Raw genomic sequence first — 24,895 nt, 5'->3', positions numbered from 1 at the left:
ATGTTCCCTTAAACCAGTGTCAGTTCATAAATATTGTCAGCTAAGCTCTCAACAATTTAAACATATGCTGTAAACTACTTCCCCTATGAAAAATATATTTAATGCCTTCTAAATACATTAGCTTTTCTGGGGATCAAATCAAAAGGTATCTCACTGCCTTCTGGAATTCAGTGATTTCAGTCTTCCAGCTGTTATTCAAGCAACAAGATTTCACAGAAACAAAAACAGAAATCGAAGTCCAGTGATCCTTTTTTGGACCTGACAATAGCTTGAAATAGGTGATGCCTATACTGCTTACAGAGCTGACACTGTGAGACAACTTGATCGATGATAGCAAGCCAGGAAAAAAAACTGATAATGAACTCGAAACATTAACGCTGATTTCTCTCCAGATGCTGCCAGACTCCTGAGTTTCTCCAGTACTTTGAATTAATTTCCTGTTGGAATAAAAATAGTCCTAGTTCAAGTGATATGTTGAACTCTGGGTACAAAAGAGCATGATGGCTTTGAAGAAGTTACAACCCCAACTTCAAGTTTTATAGTTCGAGATGTGTGGAGAAAGTGAGGACTGTAGATCAGAGTCAAAAAGAGTGTGTTGCTGGAAAAGCACAGCAGGTCAGACAGCATCCAAGGAGCAGGAGAATCAACATTTTAGGCATAAGCCCTTCAAACTCCTTTTCGTCTTCAATGGCAAGTTCTGAAGTTATCCCAAGCCCATACCTCTTCATTTAGGATGCTGCTACATACTTGCTGTGATCAAGTGCACAGGTAGCTGTCTACTGTTTGATAGTGTAAGTTTATGAAGCACCTCAAATATTTACATGTTAAAAAGATGCAATATGACCTTTGGCAGGTTCTTTACAGAGTTGAGAGAGAATGGAATGCGTTGCCAGCAGCAGTTGTGGAAGCAAGGTCATTGGGGATATTTAAGAGACTACTGAACATGCATATGGCCACAGAAATTTGAGGGTTCGTACATTAGGTTTACTTCACATGAGAATCAATGATCGGCACAACATCGTGGGCTGAAGGGCATATTCAGTGCTGTACTGTTTTACGTTCTATGATATGCAGCAATCTAAAAACAATTGTAACATGAGGGAGCTGAAAGCCCAGGAAATTGAAACATCAACTCCTCTCTCCCCACAGATACTACAAGACCTAATTCCTCCAGCCATTTGTCTATTTAAAATTAGCAAAACAATCTATCCTTAAAATGTAGCTGTTAACCTCATAAGAGGTCTGCTAGAAGATAAAGAGAAATGGAGTCTCAGTTATAGAATTATGCAAATAAGTTAGTTTGGAAACAAACATTTTTCAAGCCTTTGCCATGGTTTTTAAATGCCAAATTGATCCACAACTTTAAAATAGGTGATATTACACATCTGTTACATCAATGCTACTGCACCAAGCTCAATTTTTGACATGTACAGGTAGTTCCATCGACAGTGTGGAAGATCAAGCTACAAAGGCAAGTAATTTCAGGATATTTTTATTTGCAAAAAAAACAGCAGGAAGTTAGTGACCATTAGAATATTAATTTGTTTTCAGAAGAGCCACAGCCATAGACTGCTGACTAAAAATGTTATAATACTTTAGTGAATTTTCTACAGAATGTCAAGTTTATTTAGTGACTACATACAGCAAAGAGAAACAATTCCCAAACTAATTGAGTCTGGCAGAATTCAAATCAGCTCTCTTGAAGCAGTAAATACATGTTTCATACACATTGGATTTGCTTCAGAACTGCTCACTCATTTACACAAAAGCAACACAAAGCTGAGACTGAATGCCAGTATGAGGAACATGATTTACAATAAAGAACTCAAGGCACTCAACAGTTAAGAAAAATGTTAAAACAAGAACTTGAAACAAGAACCAAATTATTTGAATGTTGCTGACAAGAAACTAGTCACCAATTGCCACACTTTTCCCATGTACTATAAAATTGAGATTGTTTGAATCTTATGCTCGTAGGACAAATTTAAAATCTTCAGCAATATTCAAGATCGGTGTTCCACCAAGCGCCTGAAACTTTTCTGTGAAGACTGATACTACATTCTCAAAAGGTCAGCTTCAACTTTAGAGCACAAACAGCTGAAACTAGACCAAGGGAGGATCAAGGGTAGAGAAAAGATATGGAGTATAAAACAGTTGTATATTTACACGTGAGGATTGCTAATTACATGGCTTGCATACACGTTAGCAATCCCCAGGGTTAGTGAGGTCCTTCATTCTCACCACTGGCTGTACATTCTGGTGGAAGGAGCCTCCGGGCATTGGCTTTCACCCATGGATGTTCCATCACTCCCTTGAGGGGAAGTCTCAGGACTGGATTATGTCGAAGCAACTGGCTGATCAGACTCTTAGCACCATCTGACATGCTGGATGGAAAATGGATTTCAACCTGGAAAAAAATTCATGTGTTGGTTATTTGATTCAGTTTGAGGACCAGCTGAAAATACAGCAATAGTGGACTTGTAAACAACACACCCAAATAGCACAGTCTTACTGATGAGCTAATAAGATGGTGACCAGGGTGTTCACAAGCATCAGAACAGCAGTGCTCCAAATGTATCACTAGACATAACTGACCTCTAAATGAACAACCTAAAATTATTAAAATCTCGACTGATAACCGATTACCTTACAGATCTTCCTGTAGGTCTCTTGGTGAGATGATGATTCAAACGGAGGGTGTCCTACCAGGAATTCGTAGCACAGAATGCCCAAGCACCACAAGTCCACTTTTTCATCATGCAAACGCCCTTCCACCATCTCTGGAGGCAGGTAATCCAAAGTGCCACATAAAGTCTTTCTTCTGCAGGGATTTGATTTATTAAATTAAATTAGATTAGATTCCCTACACTATGGAAACAGGCCCTTCAGCCCAACAAATCCACACCATCCCTCTTAAGAGTAACCACCTAGACCCACTCCGCTACCCCATATTAATGTACCTAACACTATGGGCAATTTAGCATAGCCAATTCACCTGACCTGCACGTCCTTGGGTTGTGGGAGGAAACTGGTGCATTTGGAGGAAATCCATGCAGACTCGGAGTGTCTGTGTGGAGTTTGCACAGTCACCCAAGGCTGAAATCAAACCAGGGTCCCTGGTGCGGTGAGGCAGCAGTGCCATCCCTTATTGATCAAATCAAAGGTCAGACAAAACCTGGAAACGACTCGTCAACTCTGACTTTACTGCAAGTAAAATCCAATGTCCGAATACTGCTATTGGTCAATGATTGAATCATTGATAGAGGTTACTGGTAAAGAGAGTTTTTCCTCACATCAGATTAAACCACATGCTGGGCAAAAGCTTCAAATACACCTTTGATATCTGACCTAAATGAAATACATTTTTAAACTCCTATTCAGGTTTACCATCATACTACTGGCACCAAGAGGGAAAGTGAAGTCAGATAAAAAGCTTTGAAAAGCAGAGAAGGAGAATTCTAAGACACAAGGATTTTGAGAGAGTTCCTGGGAGTGAGCATATTACCCCATTGTTTGAGGAGTCGAGAACAAGTAGTCTGTATGAGCAGAAATCATTACAGTTTGACAAAAAAAAATACTTGGAAGGAACCGAATAAGGATGCACATCTTTCAATCATTCACTAGAATATAGGAGCCTTGCTGAGCCTGACCAGAACAAAACCGGAAAGAGAAAAACAGCAGTTCCTGGGAATCACAACTTATAGAAAATGCTGAAAATGTTCAGCTGGTCTAGCAGCATCTGCAGAGAAGAATGACATTAAAAGTTTTGGCCCTGTGGTCTTCAATTAAAATTTAGAACTTTTAAAGAGAAAATGGTCATGCGGGTTATCTACACCACAGAGAGTTGTGATCTAGAGAAGCTTAGACTCAGAGAGCAGGTAGGGTGATGGATAGTTATACTTTTCTGGCATGAAATGAGGACCTGTGTAAGATTAGAGGTTTTAGGTGACAAATCAGGTGTAGGATAGGAACTCAGCTCAGTGCCAAATAGGGCAAAGACTTCCATCCTCTTGGAGATGTTGCTTTGAGCCAAAGGAAGTATTTTTGGTTTTACCAACATCAATCCATGAAAGTATAACTTATTTATTCCTCTCTCTTGCAATAGGTGCTGAGACACACCAGCTGGTTGCACTGTGCAGTTCCTTTAAGATAGCTAAATAAGTATACAACATAAAAAGGAACATTGCATGTATGCAAAATGCTTGCTCCCTATTTAGTACATTCCTGATCACTACATAGCTGCACATTCATACAGCTCACAGAACACCAGTCTTGTCACCGGACATGATAATGACCAGCTATTTATTATGCATTTGTAAATTGATCACTATAAATGACAATTCACACAAACCTGGATGAAGGAGCATGCACAGACCAGCCAAAGTCAGCTATTTTCAATTCCCCACGCAGACCAAGCAGTAGATTCTCTGGTTTGATGTCTCTGTGAATCACCTTCTTTAAATGACAGTAAAGCAAAGCATCTGCCAGTTCCAACATGTACTGCAATATTCAAAAGAAACAAAAAAAAAGATTCCGCATCAATCCACTTTCTGTTCTTCCAAGCAAAGTGAAATAACACTTTTATAAAATGATCAGATTGTAGTCAGGAATATAAGGCAGATCAAATGCACCATTATGACCAATGTCAAATTCAGCCACCATTTGGAAATTAATTGAGGTGGAAGATGGTTTGTAATCCAGTGAATACTTTTGAGTTAAAGCTCTGGCACAACAATAAAAAAAAATTACAATGGGTCTCAATCAGAGGCAGAGGTAGTCTGTAAAAAGCGAAGGAAGGTCTGCATGATGAGGAAGCAGAGATCACCTCAGGAGAGAGGCACAGCCAGAGTATATACTTTAGAGATTTTGCAGCAGCATGGGAATATGGTGCAGAAGAAAGAGGTGCTTTTTGCATTCTTGGCTCTCAGTTTGACAGGTCTTTTAACAGGATAAAATGAAGCAAAGCATAAAGCAAACAGTGATATGGACACAAGAAAACTAAGTTCATTGGTTGGTAATTGCTGCTAACTTTACTATTTTGGGTTACTTTGAGATGGAGAGTAATTAGGAGAAATATTTACAGAATAAAACCAAAAGAAACAAAAAAAAAGTAAACAAAATAGAGGTGCAGGGCCAGGCACCAGAACTAGTGGAGCCCATTGTGGTGGAGAAAGTGAGGACTGCAGATGCTGGAGATCAGAGCTGAAAATGTGTTGCTGGAAAAGCGCAGGCGGTCAGGCAGCATCCAAGGAACAGGAAATTCGACGTTTCGGGCCTAAGCCTGATGAAGAGCCCACTGTGGTCCCTTGTAAGTGTGTAGCGAATGTTCATTGAGCTCGAATCTGAACTTTGAACACTGACGCATCAGGGAAGAGGAAAAGAGTTCACTTTCAGGAGGTAGCCAGACCACTTGACTACGATTGAATTTGAGGTAGTTAAGGACAAGAGAGTATGATTATGAGCAAGGCAGGTAGAGGAAATCGCAGAGGCAGTGCTTCAGGAGCCTCAGTCCTTGAGCTTGTAAACTTTCCATAGCAGTGTGATACAGGGAGCCATTCAAGAAGGGGCAGAAGAGAAATGCAATCGTAATTAGGGATAATATAGTCAGGGGAATGGACACTGTTCTCCATGGCCAGGATTGAGAGTCTTGAAGACTGGGTTGCGTGCCGGGGTTCAAGATTTCATCTGGGCTGCAGAGGAACTTTGAGAGGGGAAAAGATCCAGTTGTTGCGATCCATGTAGGCAAAGAGAGCTAGAAGAGAGGTTCTGCACGGACTAAAAATTTTAAAAAGCAGAGCCAAAAAAAAACACAACTCTTTAGGTTACTAACTGAGCCAGGAGCTAATTGGCACAGAATCAACAAATTTAAAACGAGGTAAATGCCTGGCTTAAAGACTGGTCTGAGAGAAGCAGATTTGAATTTATGGGACACTCACACCAGTACTGGGGAATGAGGGGTCTGTTCTAATGGGATAGGCTCCATTTCAATCATGCTGCGACTAGAGTGAGTGAGTGAGTGTCTGTCAGTCGGTGGGTGGGTTCAGGTGCATGGGCAATTACAAAACTCAAAAAAAGGTAAAGGGGAACGTAGGAATGCAGATTAGTGATTGGGATTATTACCAGAAAATACAAAAAAAAAGGAACAGGACCGTGTGAAATGTCATACTGTACCAAGAAACCATAAATGTGCTGGAAATTTAATAACAGAACAAACTTAAAGGCTTTTATATGAAGAAACAAAGAGATAGAGAGACAGACAGTGCAAATCAAGCTAAATGAATTATTCTCATAGCAAATAAGGAAAAAAACGGTTACAAGGAAATCAAAATTGGGAGCATAACATTCAGAGGTATTTGACCTTTCAGGGAGACAGGAGGCATGGAAGCTGGTGGGCTCCACCACTTTTCGTCATTCAGATAAAATGATTTGGATGTGAATATAACAGGTATGGTTAGGAAGTTTACAGTTGACTGCAAAATTGGAGGTGTAGTGGACAGCAAAGGTGGTTACCTCAGATTACAATGGGACCTTAATCAGATGGTACACAGGCCAAAGAATGACAGGTGGAGTTTAATTTGGATAAATGTGAAGTGCTCCATTTTGGGAGGGCAGAATAGGACAGGAATTATATTATTAAATGTTAAGAAACTGGAAAGTGTCGCCACACAAAGAGACCTTAAGGTGCAGGTTCATAATTCCTTGAAAGTGGAATTGCGGTTGTAAAGATGGCGTTTGGTATGCTTGCCTTTATTGGTCAGTCCACTGAGTACAGGAATCAGCATGTCATGTTGCGGCTGCATAGGACATTAGTTAGGCCACCTTTGGAGTACGGTGTTCAATTCTGGTCTCCTATTATAGGAAAAATGTGAAACTTGAAAGGGATGTTGCCAAGGTCAGAGGGTTTGAGCTACTGGGAGAGGCTGAATCGGCGTCAGAGGATGCTTGCTGACATGAAGGGCATGGATAGGGTAAATAGTAAAGGTCTTTTACCCAAAACTAGAGGGCATAGGTTTACGGTCAGAGGGGAAAGATCTAAACAGGACACAAGCGGCAATTTTTTCACACAAAGTATGGTGCGTGTGTATGGAATGAGCTGCTGGAGCTGAAGGAGGAGGCTAGGAAGGATTTAGAGAGATATGGGCCAAATGGGGCTAGATTGATGTAGAATATCTGGGTTGGTATGGATGAGTGGACCAAAGTGTCTGTTTCCATGCTATATGTCTCTATGATTGATGAGGTAGCACTGTTTAAAAAAAAATGTAATGAGTAAAGTTGAGAGAGATGATCTAGACTCAGATGTGGATCTCGATTCAGATGTGGAGTCCATTTAAGTGAAGGTAAAAAAAAAAGCAAGGAAAAGAGAACGTAGGAGTACTGTACAGACTCCCAACCAGTAGCCATTCTGTAGGAAAGGCTATAAAAATCAATAAGAGCATATGAAAACAATAGAGCAATGAGTGACTTTAATCTTCATGTTGATTGGATTAATCAAATTGGTAAGGGTAGCTGTGACAATGAATTCAGAGTGCATTAGGGATATTTTCCTACAGCAATGTATCATTAAGCTGACCAGGGAGCCGGCTATTTTGAATCTGGTAATGGGTAATAAGGTAGGATTAATAAAGGACCTCCAAGTAAAAGGAAATAGTGATCATAGCATGAGGAATGTAATATTCAGTTTGAGTGTGAAATTTGGGCCATATCACAATGAAATGAGGTTTGAGTGAGTGAAAGTGAACTGGGCAGATTGCTTACGGTCATTGCTGCTAATTTATCAGTGGTAGACGTTTGAAGTAATTCATGACTCTCAACCCAGTAAAAAGGAAGAGATAAACCAACTATGGCTAACCAGGAAAGGAGAGTTAAGAAAGGAAACCAAAGTCAGTGGTAGCCCTGAAGACTGGGATTAAAAAAAAAATTGAGAATCTAGCAGACGGCTAAAAAGATAGAAAAAGACAAAAAAAAAACACAAGAGCAAACTAGAGAGGAATATAAAAACTCTGACAGTAAGAGCTTCTTTAAATAAGAAAGAAAGGTGTCAAAGTGAACAAACGCCACTTAGAAACTGAATCTGTGGAGATGGTTTTGGGGAATAAGGAAATGGCAAAGGAGTTGAAACAGCTACTCTGCATCATTCATTATAGTGAATATACTTCAAACATCCAGAGTGGGTAGTGGAGAAAAATCAGTAGATATGTTGTATTTGAAGACGTTCAAAGAACCTGACAAAGATCAAGTCATAAGTTAAGACCCATGGTGTTGGTGGTAATGATAGAACAGAATTGGCTAATTGGCAGGAAACAGCGAGTGGGGATATGGGATTTTTTTTCAGATTGGTGACTTGTGACCAGTGGGATTCCACAGAAGATGGTGCTGGGACCACAAATATTAATGACTTGAAGGAAGGAAGGGAATGTACTGTAGCCAACTTTGCAGATGTCAAAAATAGGTTTAAAAGGTAGGTTGCAAGAGAGATACAAACAAACAGTTTAAAGAGGGAGAGATAACTAAATTGATAAATGGAGCAAAATGTTGACAAATAGGGTATAATGTGAGAAAATGTGAAGTTTATTTTGGAAGGGAGAACCTTAAAATCTGCTGTTGCAAGTTAGACATTTTGCAGTACGATACAATCTGGGTTATCCAAAGATGATCACAAGGTCCCATAAAAATGGCATTAGGCAACTCGGCATTCAGTTATCAGTTAAACAGCGTTATGGTGTTCATTGACAGATAACAAATGTTTGCTAACCGAGAACCGTTTGCTAACCAACACTCAAATTACCATTTGTTTACAACAGATCAGTTATCGGTTAAATGGCATTAGGACATGCATTGCCGGATAACCGGCACTCAAATTACCGTCTCCCCATCTCGTTTGGATAATCAAGGTTCTATTGTAAGTGGTTTGTAACTTGACAGGGAGATGTTAGAAAGACCTACTCCAAGTCTTAAAACATTCATTTGTGCCCATTGGTGCTCATTATCCTCCCTGCAACTAAATAACTAGCACTACGGAGGTTCAAAACATCAGGAGACAACAGAAATACAAATACTATAAACACAAACTTTTCAATTCGCAATGTATATCATTTATTCATGTTCACTCACAGTGGCACTCTGTTGTTCACTGAAGCAGCCTCGTTTCTGCAGCTCTTTGTACAACTCTCCCCGAGGAGCGAATTCTAACATTAGATAAATTCTTGTTCGATCGAAAAAATAGTTGTAAAGTCTTAATATGTTTGGATGCCTGAAATTTAAAAATATGCACATAGAATGCGGTTAGTAATGAATAACCAATCGTCACAGATCCTAAACCTTTTGTTTCTCAAATAGGTATATGAGAAACAATGTTTGTTTCACAGTGTTGATAAACTTACTCAGAGCTTCATGACTGGATTTGTGCAGATCCATTTTTTTGGTTGATTTTACAAGGAAAAAGATGATTTATATATTCAGATACAAACAAAACACTTGGTAACTTTATAGAAAAATAAATCATGATCTCAGTTGTGCGATTTCGTTTTCCCATATAGCTGTAAATGTTGAATGAGAGAACTGTCAGTTAATTATGTGGCCGGGAACAGAGAATAAAGTCCAGAGACAAAATGTTTGGTGCCCGTTTGTAGTCAGTAACGATGCCCCAAAGGGTACAGCCCAGGATCACTCGCTGAAGTAGTCCCACCGCCGCAAAAAAGTGTGGAGGCTGGTCAACTGAATAGTACATAATAAATAAATGGAGATAAAATGCAGATCAGCAACAGCAGAACAGGCTTAAGAGGCTGAATGGCATCCTCCTAAATAGAAGAACAGATTTTATAAAATAAATAAAAATTATTTTTGCAGAAAGGACAAAACCTTTAAGCAGCAAAGGCAAGTAACATTTACTTACAAAAAAAAGAAAAATCGACTTACTTGAGATGAGACTGAATTTCAATCTCTCTTCGGAGTTGATGCTCGACGTTTTCTTTCTCAAGGTGAGACTTGAAAAGCACTTTCAGTGCCAGGATAAACTTAGTTTCCCGTTCACGAGCCATGTACACATTTCCAAATTTGCCTTTTCCAAGAGGACGTCCAATATCAAAGTCATCGATGGACCAGCTTCTGATTTCAAAGACATTTATTTAGTATGGGACTCCGATTACTACAATAGGAGCAAAGAGGTGAAGGGACTTAAAAGTAAAAATCAAAAGACTCAGATAAAGACTGGGTTAAAGCACATTTTTATATAAATTCCTGCATTTGAGAGTTTTTAAAACCAGGATAATTCAGTAGATTTGTGGCATCCAAAATACGGGGATTTCAAATGATTCTCAGATGTTGTAGTACATTGCACATAGATGTGGCAGTACCTAAATCAATGGTAACTTCTTATTCTGCAAAACTTGACCTGTATCTTTCAAATGGGAGGACTGCAGATGCTGGAGATCAGAGCTGAAAATGTGTTGCTGGAAAAGCGCAGCAGGTCAGGCAGCATCCAAAGAGCAGGAGAATCGACGTTTCGGGCATGAGCCCTTCTTCAGGAATCCTGAAGAAGGGCTCATGCCCGAAAAGTCGATTCTCCTGCTCTTTGGATGCTGCCTGACCTGCTGCGCTTTTCCAGCAACACATTTTCAGCTCTGTATCTTTCAAATGTCATTATTTGTTTTCAATTAGAACATAATGAGAATTCTGACCATTTGCATAAGTCACTTCAGACTACTGAAAACTTATCCAAGTCACTGACTCCAGGGAAAATAAACCAGTGGGGCTACCTACTTATCCCATCCCATTTCGATTCACCTACCACAATGTCTTATCTTGGCCTGGTCTAAACAAATCAAAAGCTACCTGTTATTCAAAGTATTACATTGACTCTGGCTGATACTTTTGCATCCTCTTTAGATACAGGTGAGGTCCTAGAAGATTGGAGGGTAGCGAATATTATGCCCTTAAGGGCTGCAAAGAAAAACCTAGGAACAATAGACCAGTAAGCCTGTAATAGGTAGTTTACTTGAGAAGTTTCTGAGAGACAATATATAGATGCAATTGGAAAGACATGGTTTTATTAGGAATAGTCAGTATGGCTTTGTGCCAAGGAGATCATGCCTCACAAATTTGTTGAGTTCTTTGTGATCAGGAAGGTTGATGAGAACAAGGCAGTCGATGTAGTCTATATGGATTTCAGTAAGGCCTCTGATAAGGTTCCACATGGTAGGCTGTTCTGGAAGGTTAGATTGTATGGAACCAGGGGAAGCTGACAATGTAGATTCAAAATTGGCCTGATGGTAGGAAGCAGAGGGTAATAGTGGAAGGATGCGTATCAGATTGGTTGACTGTGCCTAGTGGAATGCCTTGGGGGTCAGTGCTGTTTGTTATCTATATTAATGATTTGGATGAGAATGTACAAGACATGATTAATAAATTCGCAGATGACACAAATAGGTAGTATCGTGGACAGTGAGGAAGGTCCTCAGAAATTGCAACAGGACCTCGATCAGCTGGGGTAAGTTGGCTGAGAAATGACAAATGGAGATTAATATAGATAAGTCTGAGAGCTTGCATTTTGGAAAGTCAAATCAAGATAGGAGTTTCATGATGAATGGTAGGGCCCTAAGAAGTGTTATGGAACAGAGGGATGTTGGAGTTCAGGTACACAACTCTATGAAAGTGGAGTCACAGGTAGACAGGGCAATGAAGAAAGTTTTTGTTACACTAGCCCTCATCAGTCAAGGCATTGAGTGTAGATGTTGGGAGGTTATGTTGCAGTTATACAGGACATTGGTGAGGCCGCAGTTGGAGTACATGTTCAGTTTTGGTCACCTTGCTATAGGAAGGATATTATTAAACTGGAAAGAGTGCAGTTGAAATTTACAAGGATGTTGCCAGGACTCAAGGGTCTGAGTTATAGGGAGAGGTTGGACAAGCTAGGATGTTTTCTTTCAAGTGTTAGAAGACAGGTTGGGGTTGGGAAAGAGAATTCTTATAGAAATGTATAAGATCGAGAGGCATGGTAAAGGCACTCAAGGGCAGCACAGTGGTTAGCACTGCTGCCTCATAGCGCCAGGGACCCAGGCTCAGTTCCCGCCTCGGGCCACTATGTGGAGTTTGCACATTCTCCCCATGTGTGCGTGGGTTTCCTCCGGGTGTTCTCGTTTCCTCCCACAGTCCAAAAGATGTGCAGGTCAGGTGAATTGGCCATAGTGTTAGGTGCATTAGTCAGGGTAAATATAGGGTAGGGGAATGGGTCTGGGTGGGTTACTGTTTGGAGAGCTAGTGTTGACTTGTTGGGCTGAAGAGCCTGTTTCAACACTATAGGGAATCTAATCTTTTTCCAGGGGTGGGAGAAGACGACTAGAGGGCACCAGTTTAAGGTTAGTGAGGAAAGAATAAAAAGGAAACCCGGAGGAACAACTTTTTTACAAAAAAAATAAGAGGTTGGTACACATATGGAATAAGCTGCCAGCAGAAGTGGTTGAGGCCAGTATATTAACAATATTTAAAAGGCATTTCGACAAATACGTGGATAGGAAAGGTTTAGAAGGATATAGGCTAGGTGCAGATAAATGGGATTAGCGTGGATGGACATTTTAGTCTGCCTGCTGTAGAACTCTATGACTCACCTACGTACAAGAACCACCATCAAGCATGGTGTAATTTAGTCTCTGCAGTTTTGATTCAAGGAGAGAAAAACTAGCCAGGTGTCCCACCATTGCATCACTATTCAAAGCACTGCCTGCTGGAAAAATAAAGCACAATTCCTGTGGATTTGGCAAATGTATTAAAGATTATGGTGTATGTGACCTCATGTATGATGCATTTCAGGAAGTACATGGTTTTGGTAATAGAATAGCTCATGTTATTAGAACATCCTGAAACAAGCAACAGCCAACTTATTTGCTTTTTGATGTATAATAACTCTTGTTCAGTAGCTAAAGATGAATAAAGATCAATATAAGATATTAATCACAGCTCTCCCAAAGAAACAACAGAATTCATACTGAACAGAAAAAAGGTTACTCACTTAACTAACTGCTGCTGATTTTCTGGTTCTGCCAGTACTCTTTGAACTCCAGATCCCAGTGCTGCAGAAAGGATCAAAACCATGTAACTTGATTTTCCATGCAACATTTTGTTTTAAAAAGAACATTGACAACTTGTGGGTGGATGACCTAGTGCACAAGTTTAATTTCAACTTTCAAAAATCTAATCTTCAACATTAAACTGGACAATGTTGCATTGTAGGGATGTCTTGAGTACTGGCATATTATTGAGATAGCACAACTATACCATTAGGATGGGCTCCACCTGAATGAGGATACAAGTGGAAAGACCAAATAGGATAGTCACAGGGACTTTAAAAATAGGTGTGTGCATCCAAATCTATGGATGTATATGTTAGCCTCAGGTGAGGTTACTAAAGTTTCCAGAATGGGTAATAGCACAGAATGTGGAAAGGGGCAGGAATCTAACTTCAGGCACAGCAGATAAGGGGGCAACCGGGTGGGGCAGATGGGAGGGTTTTCCAATGGAGGGCTGATGGGTGATTTACTTAATATGTGCTCAGTAAATAAAAAAGGTACATGAACATGTAACTCAGATTGAAATTTGATAAGTATCACAGATGTGGTTGCAAGGAAACTAAATATCCAAGGATAAATGTGTCCTCTCAAAAAGGACAAGACAATGGGCAAAGGCTGTGGAGTTGCCTTCCTACTAAGAAATGAAAATTTTAAAATATCCATAACAAGCAACAAAATAGGGTTGGAAATTGTAGAATGAGGGTAGAGCAAGCAACTCAAAGGAAAAAAGACTCTGACAAGAGTTGTGTATAGGTCCCCTAGTAGTCGTCAGGCGAAGGAAATAAATCAGGAGACAGAAAAGTCACGTAAGAAAGGCACTATTACATTAATCTTGGGGGAAGACTTCAATATGCAGGTGAACTAGAAAAAATTAAGTTGGTAGTGGATCCCAAGAAAAGGAATGTGCAGAACATCTACAAAATGTTTGAGGCAATTTGTAATAGAGCCTCATGGGAAACAGGCAATTCCAGATATGGCAATGTTTAATGAGACAGCTTTGATAAGGGAGCTGAAGGTGAAGGTACCCTGAGGGGACTGAAGTATTGGGGAATCAACAATTAAAAGTCTCCATTTTGTAAGTCTCTATTTTGCAATAATAATTGGCCTCATGTTCAAAATGGCACCTGCAATCACAGTAACTGTGAGAACATGAATTGCAAGAATGCAGAAGTCTCTGCATAACCTTGGAGATGTTTCTTCCCAGTACTATGATTAGTCTGATCACTAGAACATTGTTAACCAGCTTGCTTTATCTACGTTTTACTTATAAGAAGTCTGCTAGAGGTAATAACCTTAAATCACGTGGGAATGAGAGAGTAAATTTGTTATGCCCATGAAGACTATAAAATATACTGCTTTTAAGCTAGAGATCAGAGATCTATTATTAGTCCATCCAGAGATACGTTGATTGATACTCTGGACCATAGACTCTTGATCTCTTGCCGGCTTAACTGAAATAAAGAGTTGGTTGAAATTGAAACTTGTGTGGTTTGAGACTTCTTTTGGGTCAACATTTTGGTGCTATGACTCGTTTGCCAACATAGGGAACGTTTCTCTGGACTGAATAAATACTGAGAGTCTGTATCGAGCATAACAGAGTGGTAGGGCGTCCAGAGGTATTTTACCTCCGACCACTCCTTGTGTTTGGACAGATGATTTGCCCCTCACCTAATGAGATTGGTGCCTTGAAGGAATTGAACAAACCACCCAGACCAGGATTATAAAGTAAGAAGGGTTTTTTTTTAAAAAAATGGAGGTTGCTCTAGGTTGCTGCAGGGTGACATTAGTTATTCTGCATTGTTCCTGAGGTAAAGAATCGGGACCGGGGACCCCAGTCAGGGAAGTAGTCGCCACTATCTGACTATTCGGGTTAGAGAGCTTCCTCTATCTGATATGGCCAATTGAAATTATGAGATAATAGAAACAGGAGAGTGGGCTTGGTAAATTTCTCATCTCATAGTATTGATGTGGCTGGTTGAAATTTGTATCTTATGACTTCTTACTCTACTGCAAACAATGGGACAGTCCCTCTATGTAGCTGTGAGAGAGAATATCTAATCAGGAAAGTGATTTATAGGGATTAGAGGCCCCTCAGAAAAATTAGACATTCTGGTAAATTGTGTGCAAGAATTGGGCAACTTAGTAAATTGTAATAAAGAAATTAAAGGATATCCAGTTTGAATGATTGCACAATTGTCTGTGTCTGCATGCTCTCTCATGAGGTGTACCCTCAGAAGGGAACACCTTTAATATATATGTGCATTACAGGCCCAATTCCAAAACAAAAACTTCCTCAACAAATGGTTGAAATAGACACAAAGAACTGAAGCCATTTCCAACTGGTGGCACTTTTAATTGCAGTCACAAAATAATTGGCAGAAATTCTGAAAAATATCAAAAAGGCAAAGGAAACCAAAAGGGCGAGAGACAACAGCTTTTGATGTTGCGTTCACTGAACTAAGTGTTAACTCTTTGTGGTCTGTTTTGAATGTATTTTTGTTTGTTGATGTTTACATGGGGTCTTGTATAATATTTGATTTTTTTTGTCCCCGGAACTAGAGATCTGGAAACATTTTGATTTAAGTCTACATTTTGGAAATCAATGGTAATTTGAAAATGCAGATGGTCCCTGTATCAATTTGGGTCATACACAGTTAACAGTGTCCTTTTGAGGAACTAATCATCAGTACTAGTATAAAGCAAAATCTGCCAGGAAATGCTAATTTTTTTTTAAAAATTGGGTTGTAAAGATCGGTAAAAATGCTCTTTGAATTAGAATTTATCACATTTGGAATTTTATTGTCTGGCCAGAGTGAAATTCCAAATAGTAGTTTAACGGGTAAGCTATTCTTTAATTCCTGATGATACAATTTTCTCATTGTAAGTGTACAATGCAAAAATTGAAATTTTTGAAATGCAATCCTGTTTTAACTACATTTTGGTAAAATTTTCTAAAATCTGAAAAAACCAAAGAAGATGTGAGGGTGACGTTGAATGATATTTGGTTATAGAAGGAGATGCAGAGACACCTGCCCATGTAAGTGCTATTGTAGATCTATAAACGGTGATGTTAGCATAATAAAAATCTCTCTTGGCTATTAAAAAAAAACTCTCCCTTCTCTAGAAAGAAAAAGTAGTCTGCTGCTGTGGGATTAAGGTGTAGGGATTTCAGCCATTATACATGGTTATGGAGAATGATTGCTTCTTGACCCTTTCAGATAGGTTGACGTGCAAGTATAATATTTATTGTTTAGTCACTTGGTTAACTGAAGATACATTTTATGCTGTAAATAACATTTTATTCAGTTCTGAATTTGTCCTATTTTTTGTGAATGTAAAAGCAGGCATGATAAATCAATTATCTCTAAGGTTATGAATTAGTACGTTTGTGCTCACAGACATGAAAATATTCATTTCCTATGTGGGCTTGATCATATTAATTTTCATTTCTGGTTTTGGTGCCTTTTAAAATCTGTGGAATTAATGAGGGTTAAATTATAGTGTCAGTGGTCTAAATCAGACCTACAACAGTTCAGAATGCTTTGTGGATTTGGTATAAAATGGATTTCTAATTAACAGTGAAATGTCTCAGCCACTTGTTCCCTTTCCATCTCAAGGATGGTCAGCCATGATCATATTGAATAGTGGTGCAGGCTCGAAGGGCAGAATGGCCTACTCCTGCACCTATTGTCTATTGTCTCTTAATTCGAAAATACGACTATAATAGTCAATATACTTTAAACCATTTGTATTAGCCCTAATTATAAAATCAGAATTAGTTGGCAATTTCATTTGGTTGTTCACATTGTCAGTGATCTGTGTCATTGCCTCATGGTTAATTTGAGGCATGGCTGTAATGATTAACGTTCACCTAGACCATCCCTTAAAACAAATTGAGCATTGTACGTCTATCGCCAACTGCAAGTAAAGTCAATGAGGGAAAGTGTAGGAAGCAGAGCAAGACAAGAAAGTTAAGGGATGATTTGGAGATGCCGGTGTTGGACTGGGGTGTACAAAGTTAAAAATCACACAACACCAGGTTATAGTCCAACGGGTTTAATTGGAAGCACACTAGCTTTCAGAGCGACGTTCCTTCATCTGATGAAGGACAATCACCTGACGAAGAAGCGTCGCTCCGAAAGCTGGTGTGCTTCCAATTAAACCTGTTGGACTATAACCTGGTGTTGTGTGATTTTTAAAGTTAAGGGAGGGTGAGATTTGCTGTGTTCCTCACACACAGAACTGGCATTGAAACAACAGGTTGAATAACTTTCTGTGCTGTAACCAGTTTGATTTTGTGTTACATGATAAGTTAGCTTAAAAGTAGGAAAATCTAATTGTTGGAGTTATGTTTCAGAAATTCTTGAATACACAGCTATTTCTGGATAGCATGGAGTCATGAATGGTCTTGGATGTTCAAATTGAATGTATTAGTGACAATGCAAAAAGGAAAATTTAAAGAATTGAAAACAAAGGTTGCAAAAGAAAGTTCACTCTTGGAGAAATTGTAACAGTGGGCATGAACAAAGATCAGCAGCCAAAACAGGAGATGTATTTGTTCAATTGAAAATTTTAGGACAGAATAATACTTAATCAACTTATTTTAAAAAGTTTTTCTGTTCAGTATATGACATTTAAGACTTGATTCTGTACCCACTGTATAGGTCAGGAAACTAGGGACCTGGGATATGGCCTGTTGTGAACTGGCGATAAACCTAATTTGAAAGAAAAATTAAGAAAAAGTGGAAATTACTTAATAAAGAATGGAAAGATAAAGCCAACAGTAAAAGATATTTCATTGGCGAGTTGGAGGAATAATGCATGTGATGGGGAGTAGAGATATGTACAGCAGATGGAACTCCCAAAAGCCCAGCGACATCAAAAGCTGAGTGTGAATGGGTAGATGGGAGGTGAAAAAAGGGAACAGGGAGAAACAGTGTAAGGTCACTAAGGCTGAGGAAAATAATAAAAAAGGGTTAAAGCAACAGCTGTAAAAAAAAAATCAAAAGTCTACTCAGGATCCCGAGCCTATGCCTGGCATACCAACACTATTTGAAGAAGAGGATGACACTGATAGGGATGAGGAATAGGGATTTTATCCCACTGAGCCCTGAATATCTCCTGACAGTCCCCACACACCCCCTGATTCTAAACCTCCCCCTTACTCTAAAGTTGAAAGGTCCAGTATCAGTCACCGAATTCATATCAGAAAATCACGGCGACGAGCATCCTGGACCTTCCTCAACCAAGGGCCAACTCTGAACCCTAGGGCTGCCAATGCCAACTAATCACCCTCTTTCAACGTTTATGTCCCCTGAAAACCTCAAGAAATTATAATGAACCAAGTCCCTGACCGCAAGGAGAAACTGGCCCCATTTGCTCAATATGTCTAAAGGACAATACAGATATATATTTCCACTCCTCTGGACTTGTTTGCTCTTTGCTGTATGATCCTGTCCACTGAAGTTACCAAGTAGCACAAACAGCTAGGCTAGAGTGGTGCAGGGCCAGTCCGTAGTTAAGAGGACTCGAAGGAGAGATTACCTAACAATGATGCCCAGGCAGGCCACTTAATCCAGTCGTTAGAACGAGCCTTACAACAACAAGTAAACATTAGTAAAGTACTGGAGTACAGACCCAAACCTGGCAGGGTTGGGAGGTGATTACTGGGAGCGGTTGGTTGCCTATTATGGAACATTTGCAAGTGATAAAGCCTTTAAAATCGAGAAGATGACTCACCTTGGTTTAACATTATGCTTTTGCAATGTATTCCTTCTGGTGTCACTGACATGATTAGGACAAACAAAATGTCATGGTCCAAGAATTGCCAGTCACAGATGAGATGAACGGTGGTCTTCTACTAGGTGAGAAAATATTTCCTCAACTGCAGTACTCTAGCGTGGCCTAATCAAAGTCCTTTCCAGCTCCAAGATAACCTCCCTGATCTTATAATCTATACCATGACTCAAAGGCAAATATCAATTTGCCTTCTTAACAACCCTATTAATCTGCTCGGCTACCTTCAGGGATTTGTGGACAAGCACTCCAAAATCTGAGCTTTAGTGTCCTGCCATTCATTGAATACCCTCTTGCCTTGTTACTTCTTCCAAAATGCATCACTTCACATTTATCAGAATTAAATTCCATCTGCCATCTATCAACCCATCTAACTAATCAGTCTATATCCTCCTGTAACTAAAGACTTTCTTCCCCATTTAACTAGCCACCCAATCTTTGTATCATTCACAATACCACGAACATTAAGGGACACAGCACTGATTCTTGTAGCAGGCCTCCAACCTATCACCACTGTCTTCTACAACAAAGCCAATTTTGGATCCAACTTAATTTTGGAAGCATTGTAACTGTGAGGATAATGTACAGAATTGCACAATTGTTCTTAAGGTGCAAAATCCAGCACTTCTTATTTGCACCAGTTCTCTGACTGAGCATAATTTGGTGAGTTCCAAAAAGACATATTAGACTTGAATCGTCAACTGTTTCTCTTTCTCCACAGATGCTGCCAGATTGTCAGATTCTCCAGCACTTTATTTTTGTTTTAGATTTCGAGAAGCCGCAACACTCTGCTTTTATATTTTAAAATTAAAAAAACTCAGTACCATTCACCAACTCTTTCCCATAATCATGCACATTATTTCTATTATTTAACTCGATTTTGAATATATATGAGCATGGAGCAAGAGAATACCATCCAGCATCGCAAGCCTGTTGTACCATTTGTAAAATCTGTCGGACCTGATTGGGAATGTGTAACCTCAAATTCACTTACTGCTGATAACCTTTCACCTGTTGCTGGATAGGAATTTATTCATTTCTGCCTCAAAAACAATCAATTTTGCTTTTATCAACTCCATGACTGAGGGAAAAAAAAAGTTACTTCATCTGTCTTAAATTGGCGACATTTTATATTTTAAAATACCAATCTTGTAGCTCTTGGTTCTCCCACAAGAGGAGACTTCTTTTCCATCTCCACCATCTCAACACCCTTTAGGATCTTGCTTCAATCAAGTCACCTCTGAGTCAAACTCCAGGAGATACAAAGTTTGCCTGTCCAACTTTTCCACATAAGACAACTCATCCATTTCAGGTATTAGCCGAGTAAGTGTTCTCTAAACTGCCTCTGACACATTTACATTCTCCCAGAGGACAGACAACCTGACTGAATGGGCAGTCATGTGGCAGGTGAAATCTAATGTGGAGAAACGCAGTGCTTTAGTTCAATAGGTAGAATGAGGCGGTGCAGTTTAATACGGTTATACAATTCTAATGGGCTTACAGGAACAAAGGACAAATCATTGAAAGCGGTAATGCAGGTTGAGGGTAGTTAAAAACGTCATATAGAATCATGACACTTCTAAAATAGGGACATAGGAGTACAGAAAGGTAGTTATAATAAACTTGTATAAATCACTGGTTTAGCTTCCATTAGACTTTCACTACTCATACTGGGCATGACCCTTTAGAAGGATACAAAGGAATTACAATGGGCGTAGAAAAAGATTCATGAGATGAGGAATTTCAGCTGCATAAATTAATTGGAGAAGTTGTGGCTTTTATCCTTAGAGAAGGAAAATCTGCGGAGATTCAGTAGAGATGTTCAAATTTCCTGTACTGAATAGAAAGGGAGCAACTGTTCCCAGCAGTGGATGCATTGAGAATTGAAGGACACTATGAGGATTTGAAAAAGACAATTGAGATATGGAGAAAGAACAATTTTTCACACAGTAACTACCCAATAGTTAGGATCTGGAAGGCACTGTCAGTGTGTGGTGGAGTAGGGTCAGTTGCAAAACAGAAGAGAAAATTGCAGGGCTGTAAAGAATGACACCAGATGAATCACTCCTTCAGAAGATCAGCCCAAGCCAAATGGCCTTCTTCTGTGCTGTAACCAATCTTTCCCTTTAGAGGTTAAACAGACCAGCATGCATTTAAGTTATCTCTTTTACTATAAATATGGCACTCTTTCTTGGTAAAGATATGTAAAAAAAAACTCAGCACTTCAGACATGCTGTTTGCTCAAAGCAGAGGTATTTATTTTTGGTACCTAAATTGGCCCCAACCTTGCTCTTTTACTACTTATATGTTTGCAAGAGACATTTAAATTCTCAATTGTTAGTTGGCAGCATCTTATAACCTCTGAAATAAGAGACAAAAGAGAGTGTTAGTAAAAAGCTCAGCCTAGTTCTCAGTTGCATTGTCAATCTGACATCTGTAATATAAATCCTTGTTCTGCTTCATCTTCAGTGAACATCCAGCTACCTACCTTCCTGCTTTGTGGGGAAAGTATCTATTAATGTCCCATTGTAACTTTCTTCTCTCATCGAGATAATTTACTGAGCCACCTAACTTTCAAAACATCAATATATAGTTCTCACTTCCAAGTAATTTAAATAAGAGATCCTAGCGTAGAATTCAGTGATTTGGCAGATGTCACATCCTGTTACATCCAGAGTACATACTTAATGTCACTATTTCTTAACCAAAATAGGGTTAGGTTCCATAATCCACAACAGTATTAACAGCCCTTCTGAAAGTCAATATACACATCCATAGGTATACTGCACTACATCTGATACCTTCTCAAAAATTACAAATTAAGTTTCACAGGGATCATCTGCCTATCATAAACCAGAAAACAATACTCTGCATTTCCAAACACCATTGAAGTTGCCAACATTTCCTAACAAGCATGACTGAACTTTGAACATTAATTTGGCAATTAATTTGAACATTATTGTTTGATCTTTCAAAGCAGGATCAAGTCAAAAAAGTTAATGATGATTAAGGGAAGTTGGGTCCATGAAAAGAAGTTTATGTAACACCCTCTGTGTCTAGAACTGCTTCCTAATATCTCTCCTAGTAAGTCTGGCCCTAGTTCTCAGACTATGTTCCCACATTCTAGATTCTCGAACCAGAGCAAATAGTTTGTTTATTTTTACTTTCAATTTTTTCCTCTTGACATCTTGAAAACTTTGATCAGATCACCCCTTAACCTTCTGAATTCTATAGAAAACAGACCTAATTTAAAAAGGCTAAAGGACTGATCTGACCTAGGACAGAGGTAGTAGGATGATCCGATTTAGATTTTAAATGGTTAATCATGATCTAATCAAAGTCTTCAAGATATTAACACATACACAGAGGTAGTTAAACTATTTCCATGGATTGCAAGTTTTAGAACAAGAGACAGTCTTAGCATGAAGGTCAGAAGTGATGTTAAGAAGCATTTCTACACAGAAAGGGTGGTGGATGTTTGGAACTCTTTTCCCACAAAGGACGGTGGATGCTTGATCAGTAGTTAATTTGAAATTGGAGATAGATGTTAAATTTTGCCAGATATCATTCTTGCAACCTTGCATTGGCCTTGGAGGAAGTACAACGCTCATGTCACAAGAATCTTCCTGAATCAGACAGCACTCAAGGGAAATATCTTGTGGGGTAGTGAGTGATGGTCGGGTCTCTGAGCTAGAAATTGACAAGTTAAAGTTCTATTCCTGGCCTTGATGGCCAAGGAAGATACATACATAAAGTACACAAACAGTTTGAATATCAATTTGTAAATCATTCCAATATATGCAAATGGTACATGGTTGGAGTAGGAGAGAGCTGCAATGCAAAGAACATTGGGGTGTACTTATCCTACTGGGAGTGGAAGTCAGAACTGCTTTCAGATACAGAACCCACATTACAGTTAAGCACTAAATCTCTCGCATACCCTGCTTCAATCTCAATCAGCTCAATTGAAGCAAAAATGTTTTGTATTCCATGTGAAAATACCCAGTATCACTAAATCGTATGTGAATTTACCCAGGAGAAAGTGAGGACTACAGATGCTGGAGATCAGAGCTGAAAAATGTGTTGCTGGAAAAGTGCAGCATCAAAGGAGCAGGAGAGTCGACGTTTCGTATGTGAATTTACCGAGGTTTGTGTAGCTGATATGAACGTGTGGGTGATGGCGCAGGTAAACCCACTACCGTACCTGTTGTCTGTGGTACCACAGTAGCAACTTTGGACATGTTTTTTGAGAAACTGGCGGTCGGTGATGCAGGAATGAACGATCCGCTCAGCTGCTTCTTCAGACAAGGCTTCGGACTGCACAATCTATTCGGAGTAAATGTCTGTGGAAGGAGGGAAAGAGTCAAAAGACATCCGTAACTCCTGATTTAGACCGACCCCCGCCCTGACTCGGCGGAGAGACTCCTCTCCCGCTCAACACCGCGTCCCTCTTCACCCCCATCGTCCCAAACTTCCCGGCCCGATCCCCATCTCCCCCACCCTCCCCCCCTTACCCTCTTATTACTCCCGAGCCGCTGTGGGTCCCAATTCTCCTTCGTGGTCATTCCGGGTGACAACTGCCAGTTGCTGCCGCTCCTGGGCGGACTCGGACGGGAGGAGGCAGGAGCCGAGGTCGGTGTAGGCCAGTCACGGGGAGGGGTGTGTGTGGATCTCTGTCTCGGAGTATCTCCCTATAAATATCTGTGTGTGTATATATATATATATATATATATAATATTTATGTCCGTCTGGCAGTAAATGTCGGTCTCTCGCGCCACTAACGGTTCCCGCTCGGTCTCTCGGTTCAAACTGCCGGTCCTGGTAGCCGATTGGCTGGTGGGAAGTCAGCCTCGCTCCGGATTGGATGATTCAGACTAAGGTTCCTATTGGTGGATTTGGCCGGGCCGGCGACATGGGCGGGAACAATGGACGGTAAGGACAAGGAAAGGCAACCCTAGAGAGACACACACCGGGTCATAGTCACCCCCCACCCCCAGAGGGACACTCACCGGGTCATAGTCACCCCCACCCCCAGAGGGACACTCACCGGGTCATAGTCACCCCCCACCCCCAGAGGGACACTCACCGGGTCATAGTCACCCCCAACCCCAGAGAGACACACACCGGGTCATAGTCACCCCCCACCCCCAGAGGTACACCCACCCGGGTCATAGTCACCCCCAGAGGGACACTCACTGCGTCATTCTCACCCCCAGAGGGACACTCACCCGGATCATTGTCACCCCTCACCCCCAGAGGGACACTCACCCGGGTCATAGTCACCCCCTACCCCCAGAGGGACACTCACCCGGGTCATAGTCACCCCCCCCCCCACCCCGAGAAGTACACTCACCCGGGTCATAGTCACCCCCTACCCCCAGAGGGACACTCACCCGGATCATAGTCACCCCCTCCCCCAGAGGGACACTCACCCGGATCATAGCCACCCCCTCCCCCACCCCCAGAGGTACACTCATACCTCACCATCCCCCCGCAGAGGTACACACCTACATCCCCTCCCCCCAGAGGTATATGCACACACCCCTACCCCTTGAGGAACACTCACATGCCATACTCATTCCCAGAGGTACATGCACACTCCCATCTCCTGAGGCACATTCACACATCCCACCCCAAACCGTAGAGCTACACTCACACACCAATCCTCAGAGATAAATGCAAACAGCCCTACCCCCAGAGGGTCATGAACACACCACCACCGCAAGAAATAGACTCACATAACCCCATCCCCAAAGATACACTCACATATTTCACCTCCAGAGGCACATTCATCCAGATCACACTCATACCCCCACCCCAAGAGATACACTCATCCAGAGACAATCCCCAACCCCTGAGGTACACTCATCCAGTTCACGCATACCCCCACCCACAGAGGTACACACACCTGGAGACATACTCACACACCCCACGCCAAGCAGTACACTCACATACCCCATCCCCAGAGGTACACTTATCTAGAGACACACCCTCACACCCAACAACACCCTCATCTGGTGACACACATCATCACACCC

At 40.6% G+C, this 24,895-nt stretch overlaps 1 protein-coding gene across 2 annotated transcripts; it reads right to left on the bottom strand.

The window, feature by feature from the left end:
* Positions 1-1,476: 1,476 nt before the first annotated feature.
* On the bottom strand, positions 1,477-23,687 carry aurkb (aurora kinase B). 2 transcript variants are annotated; one of them, XM_060847822.1, is made up of 8 exons: positions 23,372-23,687; positions 23,062-23,200; positions 13,004-13,064; positions 9,916-10,104; positions 9,112-9,250; positions 4,352-4,500; positions 2,647-2,821; positions 1,477-2,407 (listed from the first exon to the last, which is right to left on the bottom strand). In XM_060847822.1, exons 1-8 carry the CDS (start codon positions 23,420-23,422, stop codon positions 2,219-2,221), a joined length of 1,092 nt encoding a protein of 363 aa, XP_060703805.1. In that variant the 5' UTR covers positions 23,423-23,687; the 3' UTR covers positions 1,477-2,218. The 2 variants fall into 2 exon arrangements, with proteins under 2 accessions (XP_060703805.1, XP_060703806.1); XM_060847823.1 differs by having other exon boundaries at positions 9,916-10,101.
* Positions 23,688-24,895: the final 1,208 nt, after the last annotated feature.

This window comes from Hemiscyllium ocellatum, chromosome 31 (assembly GCF_020745735.1).
Source record: "Hemiscyllium ocellatum isolate sHemOce1 chromosome 31, sHemOce1.pat.X.cur, whole genome shotgun sequence".
NCBI lineage: Eukaryota > Metazoa > Chordata > Chondrichthyes > Orectolobiformes > Hemiscylliidae > Hemiscyllium > Hemiscyllium ocellatum.
Note: the sequence above shows the minus strand (reverse complement) of the source record. Positions and strands in the feature narration are given on the sequence as shown.

Bases quoted from the DNA above. Each gene is read 5' to 3' on its own strand.
- aurkb (XM_060847822.1), bottom strand. From the start codon at position 23,422: ATGACCACGAAGGAGAATTGGGACCCACAGCGGCTCGGGAGTAATAAG. The intron at 10,105-13,003 runs GTGAGTAACCTT...CTTTGAAATCAG, and splicing joins AATCAGCAGCAGTTAGTTAA to AAGCTGGTCCATCGATGACT. The intron at 9,251-9,915 runs GTAAGTCGATTT...TTTAAATTTCAG, and splicing joins GAAATTCAGTCTCATCTCAA to GCATCCAAACATATTAAGAC.